The sequence below is a fragment of the Takifugu rubripes genome, chromosome 8 (assembly GCF_901000725.2).
Source record: "Takifugu rubripes chromosome 8, fTakRub1.2, whole genome shotgun sequence".
Classification (NCBI taxonomy): domain Eukaryota; kingdom Metazoa; phylum Chordata; class Actinopteri; order Tetraodontiformes; family Tetraodontidae; genus Takifugu; species Takifugu rubripes.
Window position 1 is genome coordinate 6,243,276 of NC_042292.1, and position 23,390 is coordinate 6,266,665.

Genomic DNA, 23,390 nt, shown 5'->3' on the forward strand with positions numbered 1-23,390 from the left:
GGCAACTTCATGATGAGGCTTTCCAGCAGACCAGGCGATGCAGGAAGGAACATGTTCCTCAACAGCACCCGATGCTGCAGATGCCAGCGAGCTTTCCACTGGCGTCATCTGTCATTAGAGAAGCTTGGCGAGCTGTATCACAGAGTAATCTTTTGAACCTTCGCTGTGCTTGAAAACACAACAGTAACCTTTGCAAATGCTAACAATTCCAAATAAATGGCACGCCTGTGCATAATCCCACTAATCACATATTTTGACAGGTGAATATTTGCAGCATGCTCAGTGTGAGACTTGTTTTTATTCAAGACACCCAAAAGGTGAAGAAACTGAGGTCATGATGGTTGAGACAAATGCAGCACTCAACCTGAATTCAAAATTGATGTTTGCATCCACTTATAGGTGACGTCCTCAGAGGGCAAAGCCTAATCATGTCAGAGATCTCCTGACATTTTGTGTTGCTCACTACAAAGCTGACCTCTGCAGGTCAAGCAGCCATTGAATGTACAATTCAATCTAGCACTGGTAGATTCAGCTCATCAGCAAACACCTGAAGAGGATCACACCTTCAGGGGAAGTCACAGTTTCATGTAGAAGGACTGTTCAAGCAAAAGTCACAGCAATGATGCACCACAGGCGTAAGTGGTGGCTTTCTACTATGTCCCAAAATAAAGTGTCAATCTTGCTTTATTCACCCACAGCACACACTATTTTCTCAGTAAATTAAACAGGAAGTAGAGGTGCCGTGTCCTGTATTTTACTAATGTGATTTGTGTGTGTGCGTCTGTGTCCCCTGTGCTTCTCCTGTCAAGACAATATTTAATTATATATAAACTCAAGGAATGAGCATCAACTATTTAGTTTCCACAAACTGCTCCTATTTGGAGCACAGTTCTGTAACTGGAACGTAAAAATATGTAGTTCCAGCTTCATTTCTAGCGCTATAAGGCGCATCACATTTTTTTAAGTGTGCTGTATCCCGGTTTTAAACATTCCGTCCATTGTGTGATTAAACAAGGGATGAGGTTATCGTGCTTTCTGTTAAATGTGAAATAGGCTTTTTAAAAATGTATGCAGTAGCCTGTAGAATTCTGTGAATATATATGCAAGCATGCATATTCAGGCCCGACTCTGCGTGCGTGGGTGTGGGTGTGTGTGTGTGAGTGAGTGAGTGTTATTAATGGATTGTGTTTACTGGATGTATATTACCAATTTTAATGCTCTTTTGACAACATAAATTACCCATATGCTACACATGACATTTGTTTTTCAGCCCGGAAAACAGTGTTTACCATGTTTGCTGAAGGAAAGACTAATCAAGGCTTTCTCTGTGTTTTAACATGACATTCATTGTGCACGGATTTTGCGGGTTATGTCGCCTGCAGGTATGAAGTTCTTTCTGAATAACTACAAGGGTGAGGCCTCTAGTTGTTCAAAAGGAAAGAATGTAGCAGGTTTTCAAGGATATTCCATGACCACACGGGACCGTCAGGACTATGCAGCGTGGTAAATAAGCAACCTTCAGCGTTCTTCTTCTGCTAGTTGAGCAGAAATTGAAATAAAGATCAAACTTAATAGCACAATAAGTAACATCCCCTCCTGAGTTAAAATGTCAGTCATTGTAGCAAAAAGTGGGAGAAGGCACTTGCTGTTGTGTCACCCCTCCCATGTTCGCCCCAAATGGGAGTGAATTTTTAAAAAGGGGCTGAGCCTTTCTTCACTTATTGAGAGTTCAGAATGGCCTAATTTCTTGTCCTTTCTTGAGAGCTGGACTATGGATTTATGTTTGATTTGCAGATGCCAGCCCTCGTTTTGATGCTCAGGTCATGGGGCCGTGCCATCTCTGAATGACGAGCCTCTTTTAAACGTGCCTGGGGAGTTTTGTAGAGCTGCACACTCACTGGAGCTCTAGAGAGATAAGTCAGCAACTCTGTAAGTCACGCACGTGTCAGTCAGGCCAACACAATCATGTTAAGGCTTGTTTTGTCAATGTGACTTTTTGTTTTTTATTAGAAATTTAAATGTGAGGGCCCGTCTGGATTTTTTTTTCATCCATCTGCCTTCTTCTCTCAGGTAAGCCATGGTCCCATCTCTGCAGTGGCTCCTGCTTCTGTGGGGACTTCGAGGTCTTTGGGCACAGGAGTTTGGAGAAGAACATGAGGAGAGGATCAGGAAGAGGAACAGACAGCTGCCATCCAATGCCATTGCACAAAATGGCAAATGTAAGTTGAAACAGTTGTATTATCGGAGATGTGGGCAAGAATACGCAAGATTGTAGACATTTTTCATAACTTTGGCTATTATACACGAAAGTGTATGAAACTCAACATGTAGTGGAGGATGCAGTCCTCTTGGATTGATCATACAGGACCTCGGCTATCCGTCTCCATCACTCCTGTGGTGTTACCTGAATATTTAATTCACACAGCGTCTGGCATCCTCGGGCACATTCTGTCTGTAAAGATTAATGAGCTCTTTCTAGAGACCGTGCCAGATCTGTGACATCCTTCCACTGCTGAGATTTGACCCAGCGAGTTAAGTTTATCTCCTCTAAAATGAAGAACTACATCAGGTTTGTTAAAGTGATCGGAAAAAAAAATCTCACACCTTCGCCAGCCTGGGCAGTCGGTAAACGCTGAATTATTTATCTTGATTGAAAAAGACAAATGAATGCATGCCCACGGTGAGAATCCATAACGCTACTGGCTTGGTGGTTTGGCTTGTCACAGGTTTGTTGTGAAGCCAAAACCACTGTAATTGAAAATGTCAGAGTTTAAACATTAACAGAAGTCTGCGCACCGGAGGAGATTAATGTTACTATTTGTATGCTGCTCGTCAATATGAAGCAATGATCACCAGTTTACCCCCCGATCCAGTCCAGTTTTAGTAATGCTGTTACTACTTGTGTAGCGGCATTGAGAACTTCAGGCAAACAGTAGTTTATTTCTCATTTTGTTAAATTCTTCCAGTGTTTGGGGCAGAAGATTGCAGTTTGGAGTTGGCCTTTTTGATTGACAGCTCGGAGAGCGCCAAGGACAACCATGCTCAGGAGAAACGCTTTGCCACCGACGTGATGGACCGGCTGCAGGGCCTCCGGCTGCAAACGGGCCGGGGGCTCGTCTCCCGCGCCGCCCTCCTTCAGTACAGCAGCCATGTCATCATAGAGCAGACCTTCAACCAGTGGAAGGGCGCTGATGATTTCAAAGCACGGATTGCCCCCATGGTCTATATTGGCCATGGCACCTACACAACCTACGCCATCACCAACCTCACCCGTATCTACCTGGAGGAGTCGCCTCTCAGCAGCATCAAGGTCGCCATTCTGCTCTTTGATGGTGTCTCGCACCCAAGGAACCCAGATATATTTTCCGCTGTTGCTAACGCCAAAAACCAAGGTGTCCGATTCTTCGCCATCGGCATCACTCCCGAAGCCAACGAGCCTGGAAATATAGCTCAGCTGCGGCTGATTGCTAGCTCCCCTGCTTCCCACTACCTTCACAACCTGCAGGACGAAGGAATCGTGGAAAAAGTCATCAAGGAGATTGTGAGTTTAAAAAAAACAGCCACATTTATGATAAATCTGCTGGAGCTGTAACGCTGCTGTCTTTGACACCTCCTGCTACAATCATTTCTTCCCTTGGTCAACTTCTTACACCTGCTACTGCTGCCATAGCAACAACTCCACTGCCGTCTCTAAACCAGAAAGCAGGTTTAGATATCTGAAAACGTGAAACTTTATATGTCTGAAGATTTCTTGAAAAGCCGCACCACCAGACAGTAAAACTGTCTTTAAGTGGGAAGATATCGGCTACAGAAAGAGCAGGAAGACAGTAAAAACAGACATGCACGCTACGTCAGTCAACCAGAACTACTGTTGACACAGGTGATACGTATCCATAAGGGGACATTTCATTTTATAACTGACGGACTGCTGCAGCCTGCACTCCACGGACATGTTGTGTTTTTAATCCTGTACAAGCAGCATGTGTGTGTGTCATAAGCAGCTGCAGAAATAGCCTCTTCCTGAGCTGTACTGTAGGTTTGTCTGTGCAATCAGTGGAGTTCTAAACATTCCTCATTTTGCACAGAATGTGCTTTACTTTATGGAACTGTGCTAACATATGGGAAGAGCGGGATATGAGACTGCTCGTGTCACAACTCGGGTATTTTTGGATGGTTCCAGTGTTTCAGACTCTGTTCTCGCTGTGGGTGTGGGGCATTTGCAGCATAGGAAATAAATTTGCCGACATTCTGATATTCTTGTGCCTCCTCTTCCACAGACAGCAGCGGCGGATGAAGGGGTGAGTCTCCAAACTACTCTTTTTTCCATATTTTTTGACTCATGCCCCTTTTGTTGTCATCTCACTTTGACTCTTTCTGTCTTTGAAGTGTCCTTTGGCCCAGACCAAATGTGGTTGTGATAAAGGAGAAAAGGGCCCTATTGGGCCTCCTGTAAGTATTCCAATGTTGAACTATAGAATTATTCTTTTTCTATGCTAAATGTCCTTTCAGCAATACTAGCATGGTTACATCCTTTTAATCTCCAGTCATCTGTAGAATAGTGGTTAGGAGTTAAGTGGCTGTGGGGGCAATTGTGTGGTTTTACTGTTGTTTCCCTGCAGCAGCAAGAATAAAGAGAGTGAGACCCTTAGATCCCTCAATAAGTCAACAGAAAACAGGCCTAAAAAGTTAGTAGAGCCACATGAGTGGATAAGATCTTGTGTTTTTGACAGTATCATGATCGGAATGCTGCTTTTCTTACATGGAAAAAGACAGGCACAATTAGACAAAACACCTTGGCTTTGATGTATTTCCTACAGGATGAAAAGTGAGTAATTACCCCGTTAAACCAAATGCTATGAACAAAAGCTGTTTCACATAACAAGTGGCAGGCACAGAGTGTTGAGAGCAGGCAGGGACAAACAGATGGGGAAATACTTGAAAGATATAAACATGCACATTTTGAAAGCACTTGCATTAAAAACAGAGCAGGAATGTTCATTGAAGCCCTCACACACACAGAGATGATTTGACTTAAAATCCCCAATGACTTACATTAAGAATTCAAACACAGAGCTTTCTTGAGGCTACGCAGGTCATTGCAAACTTGTACGATGGCTTTGCAGAACATATTGATGGAAGTTTTACTGGCAAGGATTGTCTGTGTAGATTCTCAAGGATTAAAAATAAATCCTAAATGTCCAGCTGCACTGTTAATTTCCAGCTGCTGAACATCTGAGAGTTCCTCCCACATGGTGGAATAAGAACAATAAAAAAGAGGGGATATTTTCGCCTTTTTAAAGACTTGGATGAGGTGATTGATACCAATCTCACATCTGTGGACGATCAGTCGACTAGCTTATCTTAGCATGACGTACTGCAAAGATTGAAAGAACAATTGCTCTAGCGGCACTTCAAAGAGTAACCTTTATGATTAAAACTGTGCTCATTCTTTGGTTGTCTGTTGGGTCAATACATCGATCCCACTTTTTTCCTGCACAGCACATATTTATGTTGTTAAATAACTGGAAAGAGGTTAAACGGCATATCCTGAGCTAACTAAATCTGCCTCCCAGTACCTCAAACATTCTATAATGAACACATTTCAGCACACGTTTCATGTGAGTGAATCTATAAGACTCTGATCTGGTGCCAGCAGACAATTAGCTTAGCATAATAAACATGGGAAACAGTTAACCCTCTCTGTTTGAAGGTCATGAAATCAGGGTATTATCATATCAAAGACCAATTAATTACCATTTTGTTTTGTCAGACAGCTTCCTTTTTTCTGTGCCGCTTTAACTTATAGCCACACATTAATGAGAACAAATACCTGCAGTTAAATCTGTCTCTTCTTTTCTGTCTTCTTCTGATCAGTTTTCTCTACAAAAGTGTTCATCATTATACTTAAGTGGCGGCATATTGGATTTGTAGAAAGTTTATTCATTTCTATTTTTAGTTATTGTTGGAATTGTGAATCATTTGATTTCGTCACAACAAATCTGAGCTAATTTTAGTTTAAAATCCTGTCATTGATTTATTTGAAGTATGCAAGTTCTCATTGTTTTAGTTAGACTTGCACATCTTGTGAGAGCAGGACATGTTCAATACAGTATCTGTTAGCATCCTGCTGCATGTTGTTGAGCCCTGCTGGCTTTTCTGTAGCTCAACTTGTTGCATGCATCAATGATTTTGTGCAGACGATCCATTAATCTCACAAAGCCTTTCCCTAAAGCTCAGGAGAAAAGACTCACTGTCTCCTCACTCTCTTTTCCTACCTAATGTGGTGTCTTTGACTTTTCTACAGGGCAAGAAGGGGCGAGCGGGAGAAGATGGAAGCCCCGGTCTGAAAGGACAGAAGGTGATTTCTGCTGAAACCTCCTAACTCCAAATTCTACCATTCAAATTTAAAGTGGCTTTTGCTGACAAGAAATATATCTATCCATATTGTTTTCATAGGGCGAAGTGGGAGTGAGCGGCCAACCAGGTCGTGATGGAGCAGAGGTGAGCTGAGGGCCTCTGAGGTTGGCCGAGGTCAAACCTGACAAGCATGACTGGAAAAGAATCAAACCTTGTTAATATCTTGAGGTGCCTCCTGCATTAACAAGTCTTTCGTTCACTCAGGGGAAATCGGGATACAACGGAGAGAAGGTAGTGTTTATATTTTATTAATGTTCCTCCTGTTTGCCAAAACCTTTTCACATCTCTCAAAATCAGACGTATGTGCACGAGGGTTAGACTGTCCTGGAAATGGAACATGCTGAGCAAATTGGTGCACGTGTTTCAGCAGTTTGTGTCAACTTTTCTTTTGAGATTTCATGAAAATTTCTTTTTCTGAGTCTGTTCCAAGAAAATCTGTTCCTCAGGAAGGGGATGATCATTTTAACTGCGCAATTCTAAAGATTAATGACATGGTAAGGTCGCACGGATGCTTTGTTCTCTTACAGGGAGAGAGAGGGGAGTGTGGAACACCTGGAATTAAAGGAGACAGAGTAAGTTGCTATTTCAAGTATTTTACAGACTTGAAACAGTTGTGTTTTCCCTGACAATAAAATGTACTCTCTATTAGATGAAGAAGAATTTTATTTGCATTTTAGGGCCCTGAAGGTCCTTTTGGTCCAAGCGGAAATCGTGGACTTCAGGTAAACTCCCACTCCTTTGTTGCCACTCAGACACAAATGGTACAAAACAGTTTAATGATTAATGTATATTTAAAAGAGAGCACTTTTTATGCGTCTCTGAAGGTCCAGCTTTGTTTTCCATGTGTTTCTCCATCAATAACGCTGTTTTGCACACATGTGACACTCATTTAAAATTCAGGGTTTACCTGGCCCAGCTGGTGATATCGGACCTGAGGGTCCAATGGGTAGAAAGGTACGTATAGTTCTTTTCTTTCTCTGTCCTACATCAACTCAGGCTCTTCACTATGGTCCCTGTTTTTGTGGATACATATATTGGAATTCATTTTGTAGTCTTTTTCTCCAAAGACAGATGTGTGCATTAAAGAAATCAGTCAATTTAAGTTGTATTTCGTTTAGATAAAGTTTATTTTATATCCATCTTTTCAGATCTATCAAAACACCTATAATGTATATAAGATTCAACCATAAAAGCAATAAGGGTATAACAAGCAGCACAAACGCATGAGGTGACAGAGATCACGCTATCGTCAGCCTGTTTTTCCTTTTCTGCATTAAACAGCTCCTAATTCAGCCACAAGCTCTCGCTCCTCATCAGGGGCTCCCTCCTTAATTATTTTACTTATTCTGGAAGAATGTTCTTGTTGATTGTCTGGCTGTCGCACCACATCACCTGAATAGCAGACTAATGTCTGGCTTCAGACTTTGCTCCAACCTGCCTGTATGGGCAAGAAAGAAGGGATGGTGGGGGGGTGCCGGTATGTACCTTGGAAATTTTTCACGCCCTCCTCATGCCTTTACCATCCCCTGCTGCTGAAAAATATGAAAGTGATTTACAGCCTCCAAGAGAATAATTGCTTTTTTACTAATAAAATCCTGACTGAGGGCATGCAGGTATCCCATAGTGTGTATTTACGAACACTTTAAATAGTAGTTAAATAATACATATTGTGAAAACACGTGTTTAAATGTGATCTGGGAGGGACTCCACCATAAAGTTCATTGGGAGACATATGCAGCATATACTGATGTCTGCAGTAAAACAGATGGTTTAAACTCGGTGTGTTTGTTTTATAGGGAGAAAGGGGACTTCCTGGGCCACCTGGAATTCAAGGAGAAACAGGAATTGGCCTTCCAGGGCCCAAGGTAGCGCTTGTCACCATGGAAAGAGAAGTCACCAAAATATATGTGCATCACCTTGTCCCTGAACTCATTCCTCTGTCCCATTCGACAGGGTAATGTTGGCATTCAGGGGCAGCTGGGGCCGCCGGGCCCTCAGGGAATTGGCGAGCCAGGACCTCCAGTAAGAAACATCACGCACAACTGATGAGATCAGAAGAATGTAGCCCATGTTGAACTTTGCATTTAGCTTTTACTTAACACCTTACAGTTTTGTTTCTAGATTATGGATGTCTGCTTGTAATAGAGTTTTTAAACTACTAAATAAATCGGTCCAACATAATGAAGAGCGCTTGCGCCAGAACCTTACTGAGGCCAAGCCAATCTGATCGGCCTCGGCAGGCCTGCTAAGCTTTAACGGCTGTCAAAAGGGTTTGGTTTAGAGGAGTTGCTTTTCCTTTTAGATAGAGTTTTCATTCATTTGATTATATTCAGGGACCTCAGGGGCCACAGGGTATCCAAGGAGAGAGAGGACAAATGGGAGAAGGTCTGCCAGGACCAAAGGTGAGTTAGATGTTTTTATGTCTGCACCTCTGTAGGTAAACATGTTTACCTGAACTGGCTGAAATCTATAAATTAACCAGATGTCTGTCTACTGACCTGTACTTAAACCGACTCTGGACTTCAAACATAATGACAGGAAATGGACAACATATATGCTTTACAGACACACGATAAGGCAAAGCATAGGTGCAATAAAACTGCATGCAGCATTTCAGCATGGCTCTTTTTCCGTCATAATGTGATCGGGCCCACTGATTGTGCTCGATAGCAGACACGAGGCTGCAGAGATAAAGCAGGAAAACAGGCAGGAGTATGACGGAGTAAGTGATTCACAGAGGAAGGGGGAAATGAATGTGTCCTGGCATCTGTCCCTGCTTCGGAAGTATAGACACATGTAGAAAAACACATCCACGCTGTAGGCATATGCCTGCAAAGAGGTTCATTCATTTCTCCTCCACACAGAGGTTCTGCGGCCAGATGTGAGGTGTGTGCTGGAGAAAGAGCTGCTGACAGGAGGGAACTGGGGCTTCTCCACATCAGCACCCATGCACTTGGTGTTATTGTGGCTTCATGGCCTCCTTGCAAATTGCAGTTTTTGTTGCTTTGATAAATCCCAACAGGTAGCGGTGTCGTCACCATAATTTATCTGAGGATCACACTCTTCCTGGGTCGTCTGATTTATTACCTCATCCACATTCTGAGATAACAGCTACCTCTTTTAACTCCAGAACAAGAGGAGGTGTATTTTCCAGCAACGGAGATTGGCCTCAGGGGGTGCTACTTTTCGTTTTCCTTGCTAGATTTGACCACAAACTTGCAGATGGTGTTCGTGTTCTTATGCGTTCCTCACCTGACGGGTCTGGACATGCTTGTGATTCACAGAAGCAGCAACATTACCTTTTTTCCCCCCATATCATTATCACCTCGGCGTTGGTGCCAAGACTGAGAGATCACCGAGGGGAATGCAAATCATAGCGGGGCACTATCTGGTGTTGCCCCTCGCTTGACACCAGAAACGAGGGAGCTGTGCTGCACTCCGTTCCATTGTTCTTTTGCTCAGTAGTGATGGAGTGCAGACCCTTGCCCTTCCAGTAGTGACCCAAACTGTTGGGGTGATAACTGGTGCTTTTTCCTGTTTTCTGACACACCAAGTATGTAACTATGAACATGCTTCAGGCTTTCACCTCAGCCAGGGATGAGTGGGTGTCCCTCTAAAGACCACAGAGCAGGTGGTGTGATTTAACCTGCAAGTGTGACACAAAAAATAATCATCTGAGGTGATTAGCTGATTTTTGAAAGCACCAGATTAATATATCATAAAAGTATTAGAAGATTGTGAGAAACATCGTTTTGGAAAACATGTCATACATCAACCAGCTTATTCTTTGCACTATCATGAAGCATAAACTGGTTTTCTGGGCTCTGGGTGCTGGTGATAGTGGTTGTGTTTCCAAATTTAAAAAATTAAGTTACCTGCCAAATTGCGGGTCCCTGTGAGTTGAGGCATTATGCTGAGGTAAAGTTTCCCACACGCTCCTGTATGCTTCAGCAGTCACAGAATTGATTTATCATTCTTATTATTATTCACTACAGTGCCAACTGCTGCTCACTATTGAGCAGAATGTAAACGATAGTAGAATCCAAATATAAATCATTACTTTTTCCATACAGTGGAAGAATGTTATAAAATGTATTACCTTATTGTTTTTAACTTCATTTTTTTTCCTCCCATCCCCCATGTCAGCACACAAAACGTAATATTTTTTGTCCATCTTTTCAGGGAGAACGAGGTTTAGACGGGCCGCGTGGGGCCAGAGGACAGCCAGGTATTGGAATCAAAGGAGACAAGGTAGAGTGCAGAGGTTATGGATAAAAGGGTTGGTGCAAATGTTTAAATGTAGACATGAAGATAAAGCCTCAGTGCTGCTGTGAGGAAAGGCCAGGCGCTTCCACTGAAGGCATTCAGTGTAGTATTTTATAGGAGGTTGCAGTCTGCAGCTGATGAGTCAAGGTTAGACCTTGGATATTGTAGGAGGAGAGCAGATACAGTTTTAAAATGAAGAATGGAGGAATGTTAGTTCTGCACTGGCACTTCATCTTCCTGCAGCTGCCTGCAGATTAATCTGCAACCATTTCTAGTCTGCCAGTTCTCAGATATTACAGGAGGTTCCAAAACTTGGGATATTTCACATTTCAAAATATGCCTACAAAATATACTTTTCCGCCACCGTGGCCTATTAAACATTTGTCTCTAAAGTAAATGTTACATGCAAGAGATTAAAAAACAGACTCATTTGTGATGCTTCATCTGCTGTCAGTGATCATTTATGATGCTTGTTGTCATGACCTTCTCTTTTCCTGCAGGGGGATTTTGGCCCTCCAGGTTTTCCAGGTCCCACTGGCCTCCCAGGAGCAGGCATTCAGGGCGAGAAGGCAAGTGCTTTAATAGAATGACTTAAAGGTCCAGAATCCTCTGCTGTACACCTGTCAACTCATTAAAATATAAAGAGACAAGCAGGAAGATTCCATAACAACTGCACATTCTCAGCTTTGAAAATGAGTAAATATCCACCTGATGCCTTTAATGAGTTAATGCCTAAGTTTGTACTAAATTTCCATCTCCCTCAACTCTATATTTTGTGCTAATGTTAGAGTAGAAGAGTAGAATTGCTGTAGGTCAACAACAGAACCCATCTCCTAATGTTGTAATTGGGCGTGTTTGAGAGTTTCAGTGGTTATTGCTGGTGTTCCATTGTTTACAGAAGAAAGAAAAATCCCACAAGCACACAGACTTTTCATCGATAACTAGTTATTTATTTTATAGTGAAACCGCCTGTTTTTGCAGGGCATAGTAGGACCCAGGGGGCCACCGGGGAGCAGGGGCCAACCAGGAGAGGGGCTGCCTGGACCCAAGGTTTCTGCATCCACTCACAAGTGCTGACAAATGACAAACAATCAACATGAGTGTCCTGATGAATTCATGCTGTTTTATTTTTCAGGGAGACCAAGGTTTGCCAGGAGAGACTGGAGCCACAGGAGAGAGGGGGGCCGGAGATCCTGGACCTAAAGTAAGTCATAGCTCACAACAGCACTAAGAGTGTTCAGATTTTACAAATGTCACAGAGCCTTGGATCTGTCCTCAGGGCGATCCTGGAGCAACGGGAATGTCCGGTCTGCCGGGCCTGCCTGGTGAGGACGGAGCTCCTGGGCAAAAGGTGCGTTCAAGACCACTCACTCCAATATGCTGCTGCTAAATGTAATAATGTGGATGTGGATGTTTGGCTCTTTAGGGCGAAACAGGCTCTTCAGGTCCCAGGGGGTTGGAGGGGGTCCCTGGAATTGGTATCCAGGGTGAAAAGGTAAATAAAAAGCTGCATCCTGGTACGGATAAAAACTGGAGGGGTTGAACTGTGTCTGAGGTGATTACTGCTGACTGTATGTGATCCTTCAGGGTGACCAAGGACAAAGAGGAATACGAGGCCTGACTGGTCCAATTGGTATTACTGGCCCATCCGGACCAAAGGTGGAGTCATTCAACTGTAGTTTACTGAGTGTTTTTGCATTGAGAATAATAAAGGAGCTTAAATAAAAAACTGGATTTTTTTACTCCCATTGTCATCAGGGTGAACCAGGAGCACCAGGCAGGGTTGGTTCACCTGGACCACCAGGCCGCTTCATCGCAGGACCCAAGGTAACCGGTCCTGTTCATTCCACATTCTAAAGTTTAGGCAGGATAAACTGACTGGGTGGTCTGCGATGGGAATCCTTTTTTCTCAAGAGAAGACATTTTCAGTTGTAGATGTGATAAAAACTTGTTTACATATTCAAGGGTGATGTTGGCCCATCTGGTCTTCCTGGTCCAGTCGGTGAGACTGGCTATGGACTTCCTGGCCCAAAGGTGTGTGGTGCCCTTTTTTTTATTTCTGGCCCAAATCTCTCAGATATTTCCCTGAAGATCAGTGCCATGATGTTTCTGTTTTTAGTTCCAATGATCAACTTGCTTGTTTGCAGGGTGATCGTGGAGAATCAGGCCCCGCAGGTCCGGCAGGTCTGAAAGGTGACGGCTTCCTTGGCCCCATGGTGAGGAAGAGATGTAGACAGTGACACATGTGCCTCAATATACTGTACACATTTGCACATTAAGCCATTTTTATATTTATCATCAAAGCCTATGTCTTCAAAAACTGAAACTCTTCCAATGAGGAGGAAAGCAATTTCTTGGTCTGGCCTTGTAAATCCCTCTAATTCTGTACAGATATTTCACCTGTTGAATGCTTTCTTTATTGATTTTAAACATTAAACAGCGTAATTCTTCCTTGTCTTGACCTCTTTAGGGTCCTCCTGGTCTGCCGGGACTTCCAGGAGAACCCGGCCTTGAGGGTGTGGGATTTCCTGGGCCAAAAGTGAGAATCAAGCTCTCAGTCTTTAACTGTACAAATGTGGGATAAAATGTAACGTTTGATGGTGCAAATATTTACTACCAAACTGTCCTAATTTGATCTGGATTGTTTAGTGTAATCATCCAGAAATCGCACAACATCTTGCATGCAGGCACCAAACCAAGTATCACTTTGTGGTGAAACATTTATTCCGTTGTTTGAGGAAACTGACAACAGAAAACAACTGTATTTGGAGGACAAGCCATCCAGTAAATTGACTGATTGGAAACGCTGTCAGCTCACAATCTTTTTTTCCTTGGTTGCAGGGGGATGTCGGGTCTCGGGGATTGCCTGGTCTACCAGGACCTCCAGGTGAAGGCTTACAAGGACCACTGGTATTTGGCACCATTCACCTAGACAAATCACAGCACTTTGAAGTCAAACACCTAAATACACTGTCACCCATTTATTGGGCTCAATGTTTATACGTGCTGCGTCTGAACGACCCACAGATTGCTCAGAACATCCTAAAATGGAGTGACTTGAATCCAAATGCAACTTTTTTAGTAAGACTTGTTCGGCTTGTTTAAGAGAGAGACAATCTATTTACGGTCCCTGCCACAGACGCCCCGCTGTCTCTATTTACACTTCGATTTGTCACGATTTTCCTGGCAGCGCACTGATGCGCTGGCAGAAGGTGGGAATCTCAGCGGACATTTGTGTCTGATGAGAAGCAATCGGCCTAACAAGCTGAACCAAAGACCCACATGTCGTCTAAAATGACATCCAGATTCCTAGAAGCCTTCAGATTAGAGTTCATCGAGTTGAGGTGTCGCCACAGTTGCACGGCAACAGGTGAGATGTAAGAGACGCTGCCAGCTGAGAGAAAATGAGGACATGGACCAGGTTTACAGAATTCAAACTCCATCTATGTTAAGAGGAAATTGCTGGCAGACATTCAGAACTCACTGTCCTAAAACATAATCATCATCAGCAGCAGCACACACACACACACACACACACACACACACACACACACACACAAACACAGACAGACACACAGAAATCTGACATTAAGTAAAGACTGCTAATGCTAGTAAATCAAGCACAACAAACATGATGTCAAGACACAGTTTATTCCAGTGTGATGTGTGTGCGCGTGTGTGCGTGCGTGCACTCCGCAGGGTATTACCGGCAGGCCTGGTCCTCCGGGGCCAGTGGGGCCACCAGGAAAAGGACTTCAGGGATCAAAGGTATGCCCCATTTCTTTTCCCTAATAGGCAATAACCATCTTTTACCCTTTGTGGACACACAGGACATCTATTGCATGCGTTTGTTTCAGGGTGAACAAGGACCACAGGGGGTTCTGGGGCCACGAGGATTACCTGGAGAAGGTTTTCCTGGACCTAAAGTGAGTCAGCACAGGGTTTCAGACACTGTTTTTGTTTTTATGTATTGATATGCACACATATTTGCTGTGTGGCAGGGTGATCGTGGGTTGGCAGGGGAGAGGGGGATTAAAGGCTTCAAAGGAGGTATGGGAGACCCCGGAAGTCCAGGACAGCCTGTGAGTCCATCAGTGTCACCAAAATTAAACTCATTTCATCATTTCATCTCTGGTTAAATAATCACTCTAATGTATTAGGGTCGACCTGGTGTCAAAGGTGAAGCAGGCATCACAGTGAGTTTTCTCTCTCCGAAGTGCTGAAAGATGTAGAATTCAGTTTGGTTATAAAAAATTAACACACACACAAACACATGCCTGAAGCCACAGGGATATTAAAACAGAAAAGATGCAAACACTGATTCTGATATTTGAACTTGTGTTTTGCTCATGAGTTTTTTTCCCTGTGCTTATGGGTTTTGGTGTATTTTTTTCCAGAGAGAGGACATCATTCGAATGATCAAAGAGATCTGTGGTAATGCCTGCTCTGATCTTATTCCACTTTATTGTCTTAATCTGAAAATTAAACTGTGATGTCAGTTTTCGCTCTTATCTGTGAATCATCAGGCTCATATTCCACAAAGTGGAACTCATCAAACAGACATTTCCGGAATGATCTAATGTATTGATGTATTGTGATTCCAGGATGTGGGATCAAGTGCAAAGAGAGGCCAATGGAGCTGGTGTTTGTCATTGACAGCTCGGAGAGTGTGGGACCGGAAAACTATGAGATCATCAAGGACTTTGTTAACGCTCTAGTGGACCGGGTCACTGTGGGACGCAACGCCACCAGGATTGGTTTGGTGTTATACAGCCTTGAAGTGAAGCTCGTCTTCAACTTGGCCCGCTATTCCAACAAGCAGGACATCAAGCAGGCTATCAGGAGCATCCCCTACATGGGAGAGGGAACCTATACTGGCACTGCCATCCGGAAAGCCACCCAGGAGGCTTTCTACAGCGCACGTCTGGGAGTTAGCAAGGTGGCCATCGTGATCACAGACGGCCAGACGGACAAGCGAGAGCCAGTGAAGCTCGACATAGCTGTGAGAGAGGCTCACGCAGCCAACATCGAAATGTTCGCCCTGGGAATCGTGAACACCTCGGATGCTACACAGGCTGAGTTCATGAGAGAGCTGAATCTGATCGCCTCTGACCCAGATGAGGAACACATGTTCCTGATCGATGACTTCAACACGCTGCCAGGTTGGAGACACAGAGCTGCATGAGTCTTTTTCTTTGCTTATTTGACAAAACACAGCCAGTACTGACAGGTTAATGTTAATAGTTAGCATAGTATGTGTTAGGCAAAGAATATACATCAATTTTTAGTTAAATGATGCTATAGTCTGTTGCAGCAGCTTTTAGCTGATAGTAGAGGAATGCTAAACTGCTACTGCGAACAAGCACACTTTTCCCCTATTGACTGTTTGAATGTGCTAAACCCAGTGAATACAATCATTAAACAATCTAAAATAATTTGCATCTCACACATTTTCACGGGTGTTTAATCTGTTCGAAAGGATGAGTAAAAATATCTGTGTGAAGGAGAACAGACTCCGAAAGCAAGTTGTTCATTCTTTTCTATGCTGTCTCAGCTCTGGAGTCCAAGCTGGTCAGCCAGTTCTGTGAGGATGAGAACGGTGCCCTGATATATAACCGGGTAGCCAATGGCCACAACAGCTATGGAAACAACGGCTACAACAGCAACGGCAACAGAAATGGCAACTACGCCATTGGTGGATATGGATACCGCCCTGTGACTGAGCAGCACATCTCGGGTGATGGTCAGATCAGCATTAATTCTGGCTCCAGCAGTCACAGCAACAGAGGCCAGATAGAGACGATTCTGCACAGCAAAGGCTCCAGCACCGCACACGTAGAAAACCTGCTATTTCACAATATTTTAAAAGTAAACCCTCAATCTGAAGAGATGAAATGATTGGTTTTCTTGTAGGAGGGAGGGCAGCGTGTTTACACCGAGACCACAAACTGGGGGACAGAGCGTGGTGACACATTTAATCGCCACACCTCCGACACCAAACCAGATCACTCTTCAGCAACAGAAGACCCCTCCTCATCATCTTCATCCTCCTCTAAAGATAAAAGCCCATCATCTGCAGGCGTATCTGTGCAGCATGTATCGAAACCGCGGCCTGTTCTTCCCAAAGGTACCTGAATACTGACAGTGTTGGAGTCGACACGTGCAGACACACGCAGCTATAATGGGAGTATTTATATCACAGACAGCAGGCGTCCACAACACGACAATTACCGAAACCACTGTCATCACTAGAAAGTCAAGTTAAATAAGTGAGGTTATTTATGGTTAAAACCCATGGTGTACCACAGACCACGACTTAAGTAGACCAAGTTGTGTGTTTTCAAGGCATGTCATGATTCATTTTTTTATTTTATGATTGCACAATGATTTTAGTAATTTTTCTCTTTTCAAGATGATAAATCTGATGATTTTAAGCAGGCGGACTTGGCGGTAAGGTCCTTACTCTGGTGTTGCAGTAGGTGCGTTAGGATTGACAGGCACAGCAATGAGGTCATGTACGTGTGAAGCAGGAGGGCCAATTATTTTTGATGCAGCATGGATGTGTTTGTAGAATCTGATTCCTGTGAAGCTCAGACACTCTGAGGTGGGATTAGCACTGTCAAAGGTTGATCGCAGTTTCTGCATTTCTTTGTTATCTGACTTTATTTCCTTTCATCATCTGACATCTTTCCCCCCCCAGAGCCAGTGGCAGCAGACCCTCTTTGTGGTTTACCTTTTGACCTGGGCCCATGTCGGAACTATGAAATCCACTGGTACTATGACAGGCAGGCAAATGCCTGTGCGAAATTCTGGTACGGAGGCTGCGAAGGCAACAAAAACCGCTTTAACACGGAGGAGGAGTGTAAGAGAACGTGTGTGAAGCGCATTTCAGCAGGTACACTCTCAGTATTCAGTGCTGAAATCTCAAAAATGCTGTTGAATTCACTTCATCATTTGCTTTTTATTCTAGGGGTTTGAAAGAAAGCATCTGCTGGAGGAGGATGGGCAGCTAATATCAGCCATTTTTCCAGGAAAGTTTCACATTAATTTTCTGCCTCACACACCCGTGTGTGGATGTAAACATGTACATAGTTCACTGACTGATTTTGTGCTTCCTCCTGTAAGGTTTATTGTAACATGATGTCAGGCCTGTTGCTTTGAGAAATACCTTCATTTTTATTTTCTTTCCTTTGGATGTCCAGTAAAAACTGTAGTGCCTTGTAAACATCAAAAGTGCAGCCATCAGCCAGTTTCTCAACAACACACAGGAGACATTATTTGCCGACCCAAAAGGGTCATTATCACTGGAGCCAGTAACACACAGGAAGAGAGCACAAATAAGGTTTGTCAGCAGTTAAATCATTTAGCTAATATCATGCTTGGTTTATATCAAAGAATGGTACATAGATACGTTTGTGGCATATTCTGATGCATTTCTAAATCACTTTTTTCCTCCCTGAGTCCAAATATGATGTTTTTTGTTGTCTTTTTTTGTCATTAACGTCATTGTTTCAATAGAAATGTCAAAACTGACACATAACCACACACTGACCCCTACTGGTATGTAAAAGAACATAATTTATCGCCATTGTTCAGCAACCAGACACCTAATCTTCTTCCCAAAATGTCCTGGGGGCATCAAGCCATACTGTATCTGTTTATGTTTTTGGGGAGATTTTTTTCCTTTTGATGTCAGATATTTTGTAATAAATCTGATTTAAACTATAACATTGGGTAAATGATATTAAATGGTAAAGATCTGGTGAGAAGAAGGAGAACTGGAAAGGTGTCTTTTGAAATCACTGTGGAAAATATAGCATGAACTATAGCCATTCAAAATGTGCCAGTAAACTATAGTTTTGTAAGTTTTGTATTCAATAATTCAGTAGTAGCTTAAATAACACTGGTGACATGAACAACTCTAACTGGAGGATGTTGCTGTGTTTGAGAGTTTGATAATTCATTCCAGAAATTTCACCTCAATTCCAATATTATCATAAAAAAAAAACATTTGCGCCAGCACAGCATATTTCAGTACCCTTTCTCCTTCACCTCCTGTGGATTTTGGAGTCCCTTCTTCTGCTTAAATTACATGTTAGACGCTCTTCGACAAGTGGCAGAGTCTGATCTATCTTTAGCGCTGCCCACGGGAGGAACATTACCTAACTACAGACACCCCTCACGCTTTTTCAGGCCACAGAAACACCACCTCACAATGTACGGCCATATTTCTCCCCTGACGTGCTGGCGCTGGCCTTGTTTTGTCGCTCTCTGTCCCTGAATCACGACTTTTACACATTTTAAAACAACATTTCTGGCATCTTTAAAACTCCCCTCGCGTCCCCTCCAATGGGAGGGGGGGGGGGACAGCAGAACACTGTTAATTGGTGGACAGCCATTGAGCGTTGGTCTCACCTGTCTGTGCACACAGCTGCTGCACACCAACCTGTCTGACCCATTTCTAGCTGAAAGTCTTTGTGTCCCTCGGTCTCAGTTAAATAACAACAGGCTGCCATTACATCAAGATTTCAATTCACAAGTCGACTCTGCTTCATCCGCTGAAAATTGCTGTTTCTATTATGTTCCAGGCAATATTTCACACGAAGGCACTCTGAAAGTCGAATCACTGAGGAGACAGTCATGCTTTGTTGCCTTTTTAGCCCTTTGTAGGTAACAGATCCGACAGCATTCACGTGGATAAGCGATGGCTCTAAATTGTCCCACTGCTGGCCTCGTGACACTTTTGGAGCTGAATCATGGTGGCGTATCTGCAGCCAGTTGCTTCTTTCAGTTGACAGCAGCTGCTCCAGTCAAGGCCTGTGCTGTGATTCAACCAGAGCAGGCAGTAAGGGGGGGCTATATTTAGCGTGGGGGTGGGATTAAATTGCAGGGTCTTCACATTGGGAACCTTTCTGCTGCCCTGCCTTTCCCAGCCACGTCCAACTGCCAAAAGGACCAGCGGCCGCCATCTCTGCCCTTTCTCCACAGATCCCCTCATTCATCCACTGTTTCCCCTCCTGACTCGCCATGGACGCCAACGCCATCAAGGAGGAGCTGCGCCTGTTTCAAAGTACCCTGCTCCAGGATGGGCTGAAGGAGCTGCTGAATGAGAACAAGTTGGTGGACTGCACGCTGAAGGTGGGCGACCGCAGCTTCCCCTGCCACCGGCTCATCATGGCTGCCTGCAGTCCGTACTTCAGGGAGATCTTCTTCACGGAGGATGGGAAGGAAGTGGAAAACACCAAGGAGGTGGTCTTGGAGGATGTCAATCCTGCCATCCTGAACATGATCATTAAATACCTCTACTCGGCTGAGATTGACCTGACAGATGACAACGTCCAGGATATAATAGCCCTTGCAAACAGATTCCAGATCCCCTCCGTCTTCACCGTCTGCGTCAACTACCTGCAGAAGAAGCTGTCCCTGGGCAACTGCATGGCCATTTTCAGACTGGGCCTGGTGCTCAATTGTCCACGGCTCGCCGTAGCAGCACGCAACTACATCGCTGACCGTTTTGAGCTCCTCCACAAAGATGACGAATTCCTCAAGCTTGCCCCCCATGAACTGTTCGCTGTCATCGGCGGAGACTCGCTGAATGTGGAAAAAGAGGAGCTGGTGTTCGAGGCAGTCATGGCCTGGGTCCGCCACGACAAGGAGCGCATCAAGGTCCTAAAGGACGCTTTCAACTGCATCCGCTTCCGCCTGTTGCCGGAGAAGTACTTCAAAGACAGCGTGGAGACGAATGAGACCATCAAATCCAACCCAGAGCTCCAGAAGATGATCCAGGTCGTCAGGGATGCCTTCAAGGGGAAACTTCCAGAGAAAACAAAGAAGGAAGGGGCGGAGGGGGAAGCCGAGGATGGCGAAAGCCCATTCCCCGGCTTTCTGAATGACAGTCGCAGACACGGCATGTTCACGCGTAGATTCATGCTGTTGATCAATGACACAGCAGCGGTGGCGTATGACGTCGGTGAAAACGAGTGCTTCCTGGCGGCCATGTCGGAGCAAGTGCCTCGAAACCACGTCAGCCTGGTTTCACAGAGAAACCAGCTCTTCATCATTGGAGGATTATTTGTGGATGAGGAGAACAAAGACGTTCCCCTGCAGTGTTACGTCTATGTGGTAACTTTTTTATTAAGTCTTTGCTGCTGCCTTTAAGTGCAATTGTCAGTCATTTGCTCTTCACCAATGTCAAAGCTTTTCAGCATCATCATAAAGCACAGTATATACAGTAGATCTACATTTACTAAGGCCTAGCTAAAAAAACCTTTTTCATTATTAACAATAAATGCACATAACTAATAATACTTTTATGGTTGTTTTAAACAGTCTCAGCAGCTTTATGTTCAAATGATTTTTGATGGAGACATGCTAGCAATTGACATTAATTGCTATAATATATAAGGTCCAGAGACTTGAAATGTGAGTATCTCTTAAAGTATTTATTTAACTATAGCTAATTAGCCTGTAGAAGTTAGCATCAGATCTTCCCTCTATTATAGATTTAAAGTTTTTGAAGCAAAAATGGGCCTAAAGAAGGATAAATGGAAAAGTAATTAAAATATTAGAGCATAAAACAATTAAAAAAACAATACCTTTTATTTCTGTATACTCCCACGATCGATGAATAGATTTTGTCTCCCATGTTGCACATCAGAGCCAGACACAGACACTTTCACGGTTACAAAGGATATATTTTTTTACCCCATAATCAATATGATGAGTCATTCTCTTTGTTTTATGAAAAACTGAGCTAATGTCTGCTGAGAGGCTGCTTCTCTACTTTTGTTTAAAAAGTTTTGATGCACGCCATGTTCGCAGCTGGATCCACTCGCGTCTGACTGGGTGGCGCTGCCGCCCATGCCTTCCCCGAGATGCCTCTTCAGCATGGGAGAGAGTGAGAACCTGCTGTTCGCCGTGGCTGGAAAAGACCTGCAGACCAGCGAATCTCTGGATACCGTCATGTGCTACGATGTCGAGTCAGTGTTGCCATCTGTTCTTTTGCCCCAGGCCTGTTTAGTTAGCCATTTTATTAAAATAAATTGTGTAATTGTTCATCATGTACATTCAGAAAGTTGAAATGGAGCGAGACCAAAAAGCTTCCTCTGAAGATCCACGGCCATGCTGTCGTCTCCCACAAAGGGCTCGTCTACTGCATCGGTGGAAAGACAGATGACAAGTGAGTCAATGTGTGTGTGGGTGTGCGTGTGTGTGGGTGGGTGGGTGTATGTGTGTGTGTGTGTGTGTGACCTTGGGGTGAGACCTGCAGCTGCCAGAGGTCTATCATCAGAGACTGCAGGCCTGCAGCTTTTGTGGCAGCTCTTCAGACACTCTGTCTCCCTTCATCTCCACAGCAAAGCCCTCAATAAAATGTTTGCCTACAACCACAAACAGTCCGAGTGGAGGGAGATGGCGGCCATGAAAACGCCCAGATCCATGTTTGGAGCCGTCATCCACAACGGCAAGATCGTAGTGGCAGGTGGAGTCAATGAGGAAGGCCTCACTGCTTCTTGTGAAGCCTACGACTTTGCCTCAAACAAGTACGACCGCGTCCATGTTTAGAGACAGGAAAAAAGCTGTAGAACCTGGAACATCTGTCCGTGTCTCCTCAGGTGGGAGCCGTTCACAGATTTTCCACAGGAGAGGAGCTCTATCAACCTGATGAGCACCGATGGCTCCCTCTATGCTGTCGGGGGCTTTGCAATGGTTCAGATGGAGAACAAAGAGGTGGCCCCTTCAGAGGTCACTGACGTTTGGCAGTAAGTCCCCCCGAAAACGGCTTTTCAGGGGTCAGTGCGATTGGTTCCCTGATGTGATGTTGCTCTGTCCTGACAGGTACGAGGAGAATAAGAAACAATGGAGCGGGATGCTGAGGGAACTGCGTTACGCTGCAGGCGCCTCCTGCGTGTCCATGCGTCTCAATGCTGCAAGGATGCCCAAACTGTAGCCTACTGTAGCACAGCCCCTGACATACATATTCTCTCTCTCTCTCTCTCTGTCTCACACACACACACACACACACACACACACACACACACACACACACACACACACACACACACACACAAAACAAACAATGCGGTAAAGTAGTATTTGAACGTTTCTTTTCAAGGGTAACTTTTACCATAACCACTTCCTCCTCTTTAAGGATGAAGCAAAAATACCAAGATTTAAGCTGATGTTTGAAACTGTGTTAACAACATTTATAGCTCCTCTTTTGTAAAATAAACATTTGTTAACATTCGCTTCTTTCAGTTATTTTCATTGTCTGGGAGCTAAAGTGAGAGTTCATTTGCTACATTGACAAACAAAGAGCAGCTGAGAGGGTTAGGGTTAGATTTGGGGGAACTTTGGACTGTGAACACGGAAGTTTTGGTTCTTTCCTGGATGTTCTGAAATTTGTGCTCTCTCCAACAAAATCTTCAACATGATTGAATTTAATATTCAAGCTCATTAGTTTTGATGCTCAGAAGATCTATTTCTACTAAAGTCTAATTGCTCCTAGGACAGTCAATATCTTTCTCAGTACTAGAATGACATTATATATTAAATGAGAATGAAAACAAAATATTATGTTTGAAAAATCTTGTTCTTCTAAAATCCTGAAGAAAACAGCTAAAAGTCTACTTAAATACACTTGATATAAACTTATAAACTTCTTAAGCACTTGAGTGTATTTTTCCTGACGGGATCCAACTCTGGTGTAT

The 23,390-nt window shown here is 43.9% G+C and overlaps 2 protein-coding genes across 3 annotated transcripts; both read left to right on the forward strand.

Annotated features, from left to right (window-relative positions):
* The first annotated feature begins 1,716 nt into the window (after positions 1-1,716).
* LOC101071882 (collagen alpha-1(XXVIII) chain-like) lies at positions 1,717-18,468 on the forward strand. The gene is made up of 36 exons (XM_029840547.1): positions 1,717-1,929; positions 2,071-2,219; positions 2,967-3,541; positions 4,278-4,298; positions 4,387-4,449; positions 6,305-6,358; positions 6,457-6,501; positions 6,622-6,648; positions 6,945-6,989; positions 7,095-7,139; positions 7,318-7,371; positions 8,214-8,282; positions 8,371-8,439; positions 8,751-8,819; positions 10,600-10,668; positions 11,184-11,252; positions 11,665-11,733; positions 11,819-11,887; positions 11,963-12,034; positions 12,110-12,178; positions 12,271-12,342; positions 12,442-12,510; positions 12,649-12,717; positions 12,831-12,899; positions 13,154-13,222; positions 13,525-13,593; positions 14,383-14,451; positions 14,541-14,609; positions 14,685-14,765; positions 14,844-14,879; positions 15,081-15,117; positions 15,288-15,845; positions 16,238-16,518; positions 16,597-16,810; positions 17,384-17,578; positions 17,654-18,468. The coding sequence occupies exons 2-36, from the start codon at positions 2,078-2,080 to the stop codon at positions 17,659-17,661; spliced, it is 3,660 nt and encodes a 1,219-aa protein (XP_029696407.1). The 5' UTR covers positions 1,717-1,929; positions 2,071-2,077; the 3' UTR covers positions 17,662-18,468.
* A 1,108-nt stretch (positions 18,469-19,576) lies between these two features.
* On the forward strand, positions 19,577-22,927 carry LOC101072109 (kelch-like protein 41b). 2 transcript variants are annotated; one of them, XR_003889325.1, is made up of 7 exons: positions 19,577-20,805; positions 21,505-21,662; positions 21,755-21,862; positions 22,038-22,223; positions 22,296-22,442; positions 22,519-22,684; positions 22,729-22,927. XR_003889325.1 is itself a non-coding variant. In XM_029840548.1 (6 exons), the coding sequence occupies exons 1-6, from the start codon at positions 19,711-19,713 to the stop codon at positions 22,628-22,630; spliced, it is 1,806 nt and encodes a 601-aa protein (XP_029696408.1). In that variant the 5' UTR covers positions 19,578-19,710; the 3' UTR covers positions 22,631-22,927. The 2 variants fall into 2 exon arrangements, 1 of the variants encoding a protein (XP_029696408.1); XM_029840548.1 differs by having other exon boundaries at positions 19,578-20,805; positions 22,519-22,927.
* The last annotated feature ends 463 nt before the right edge of the window (positions 22,928-23,390 follow it).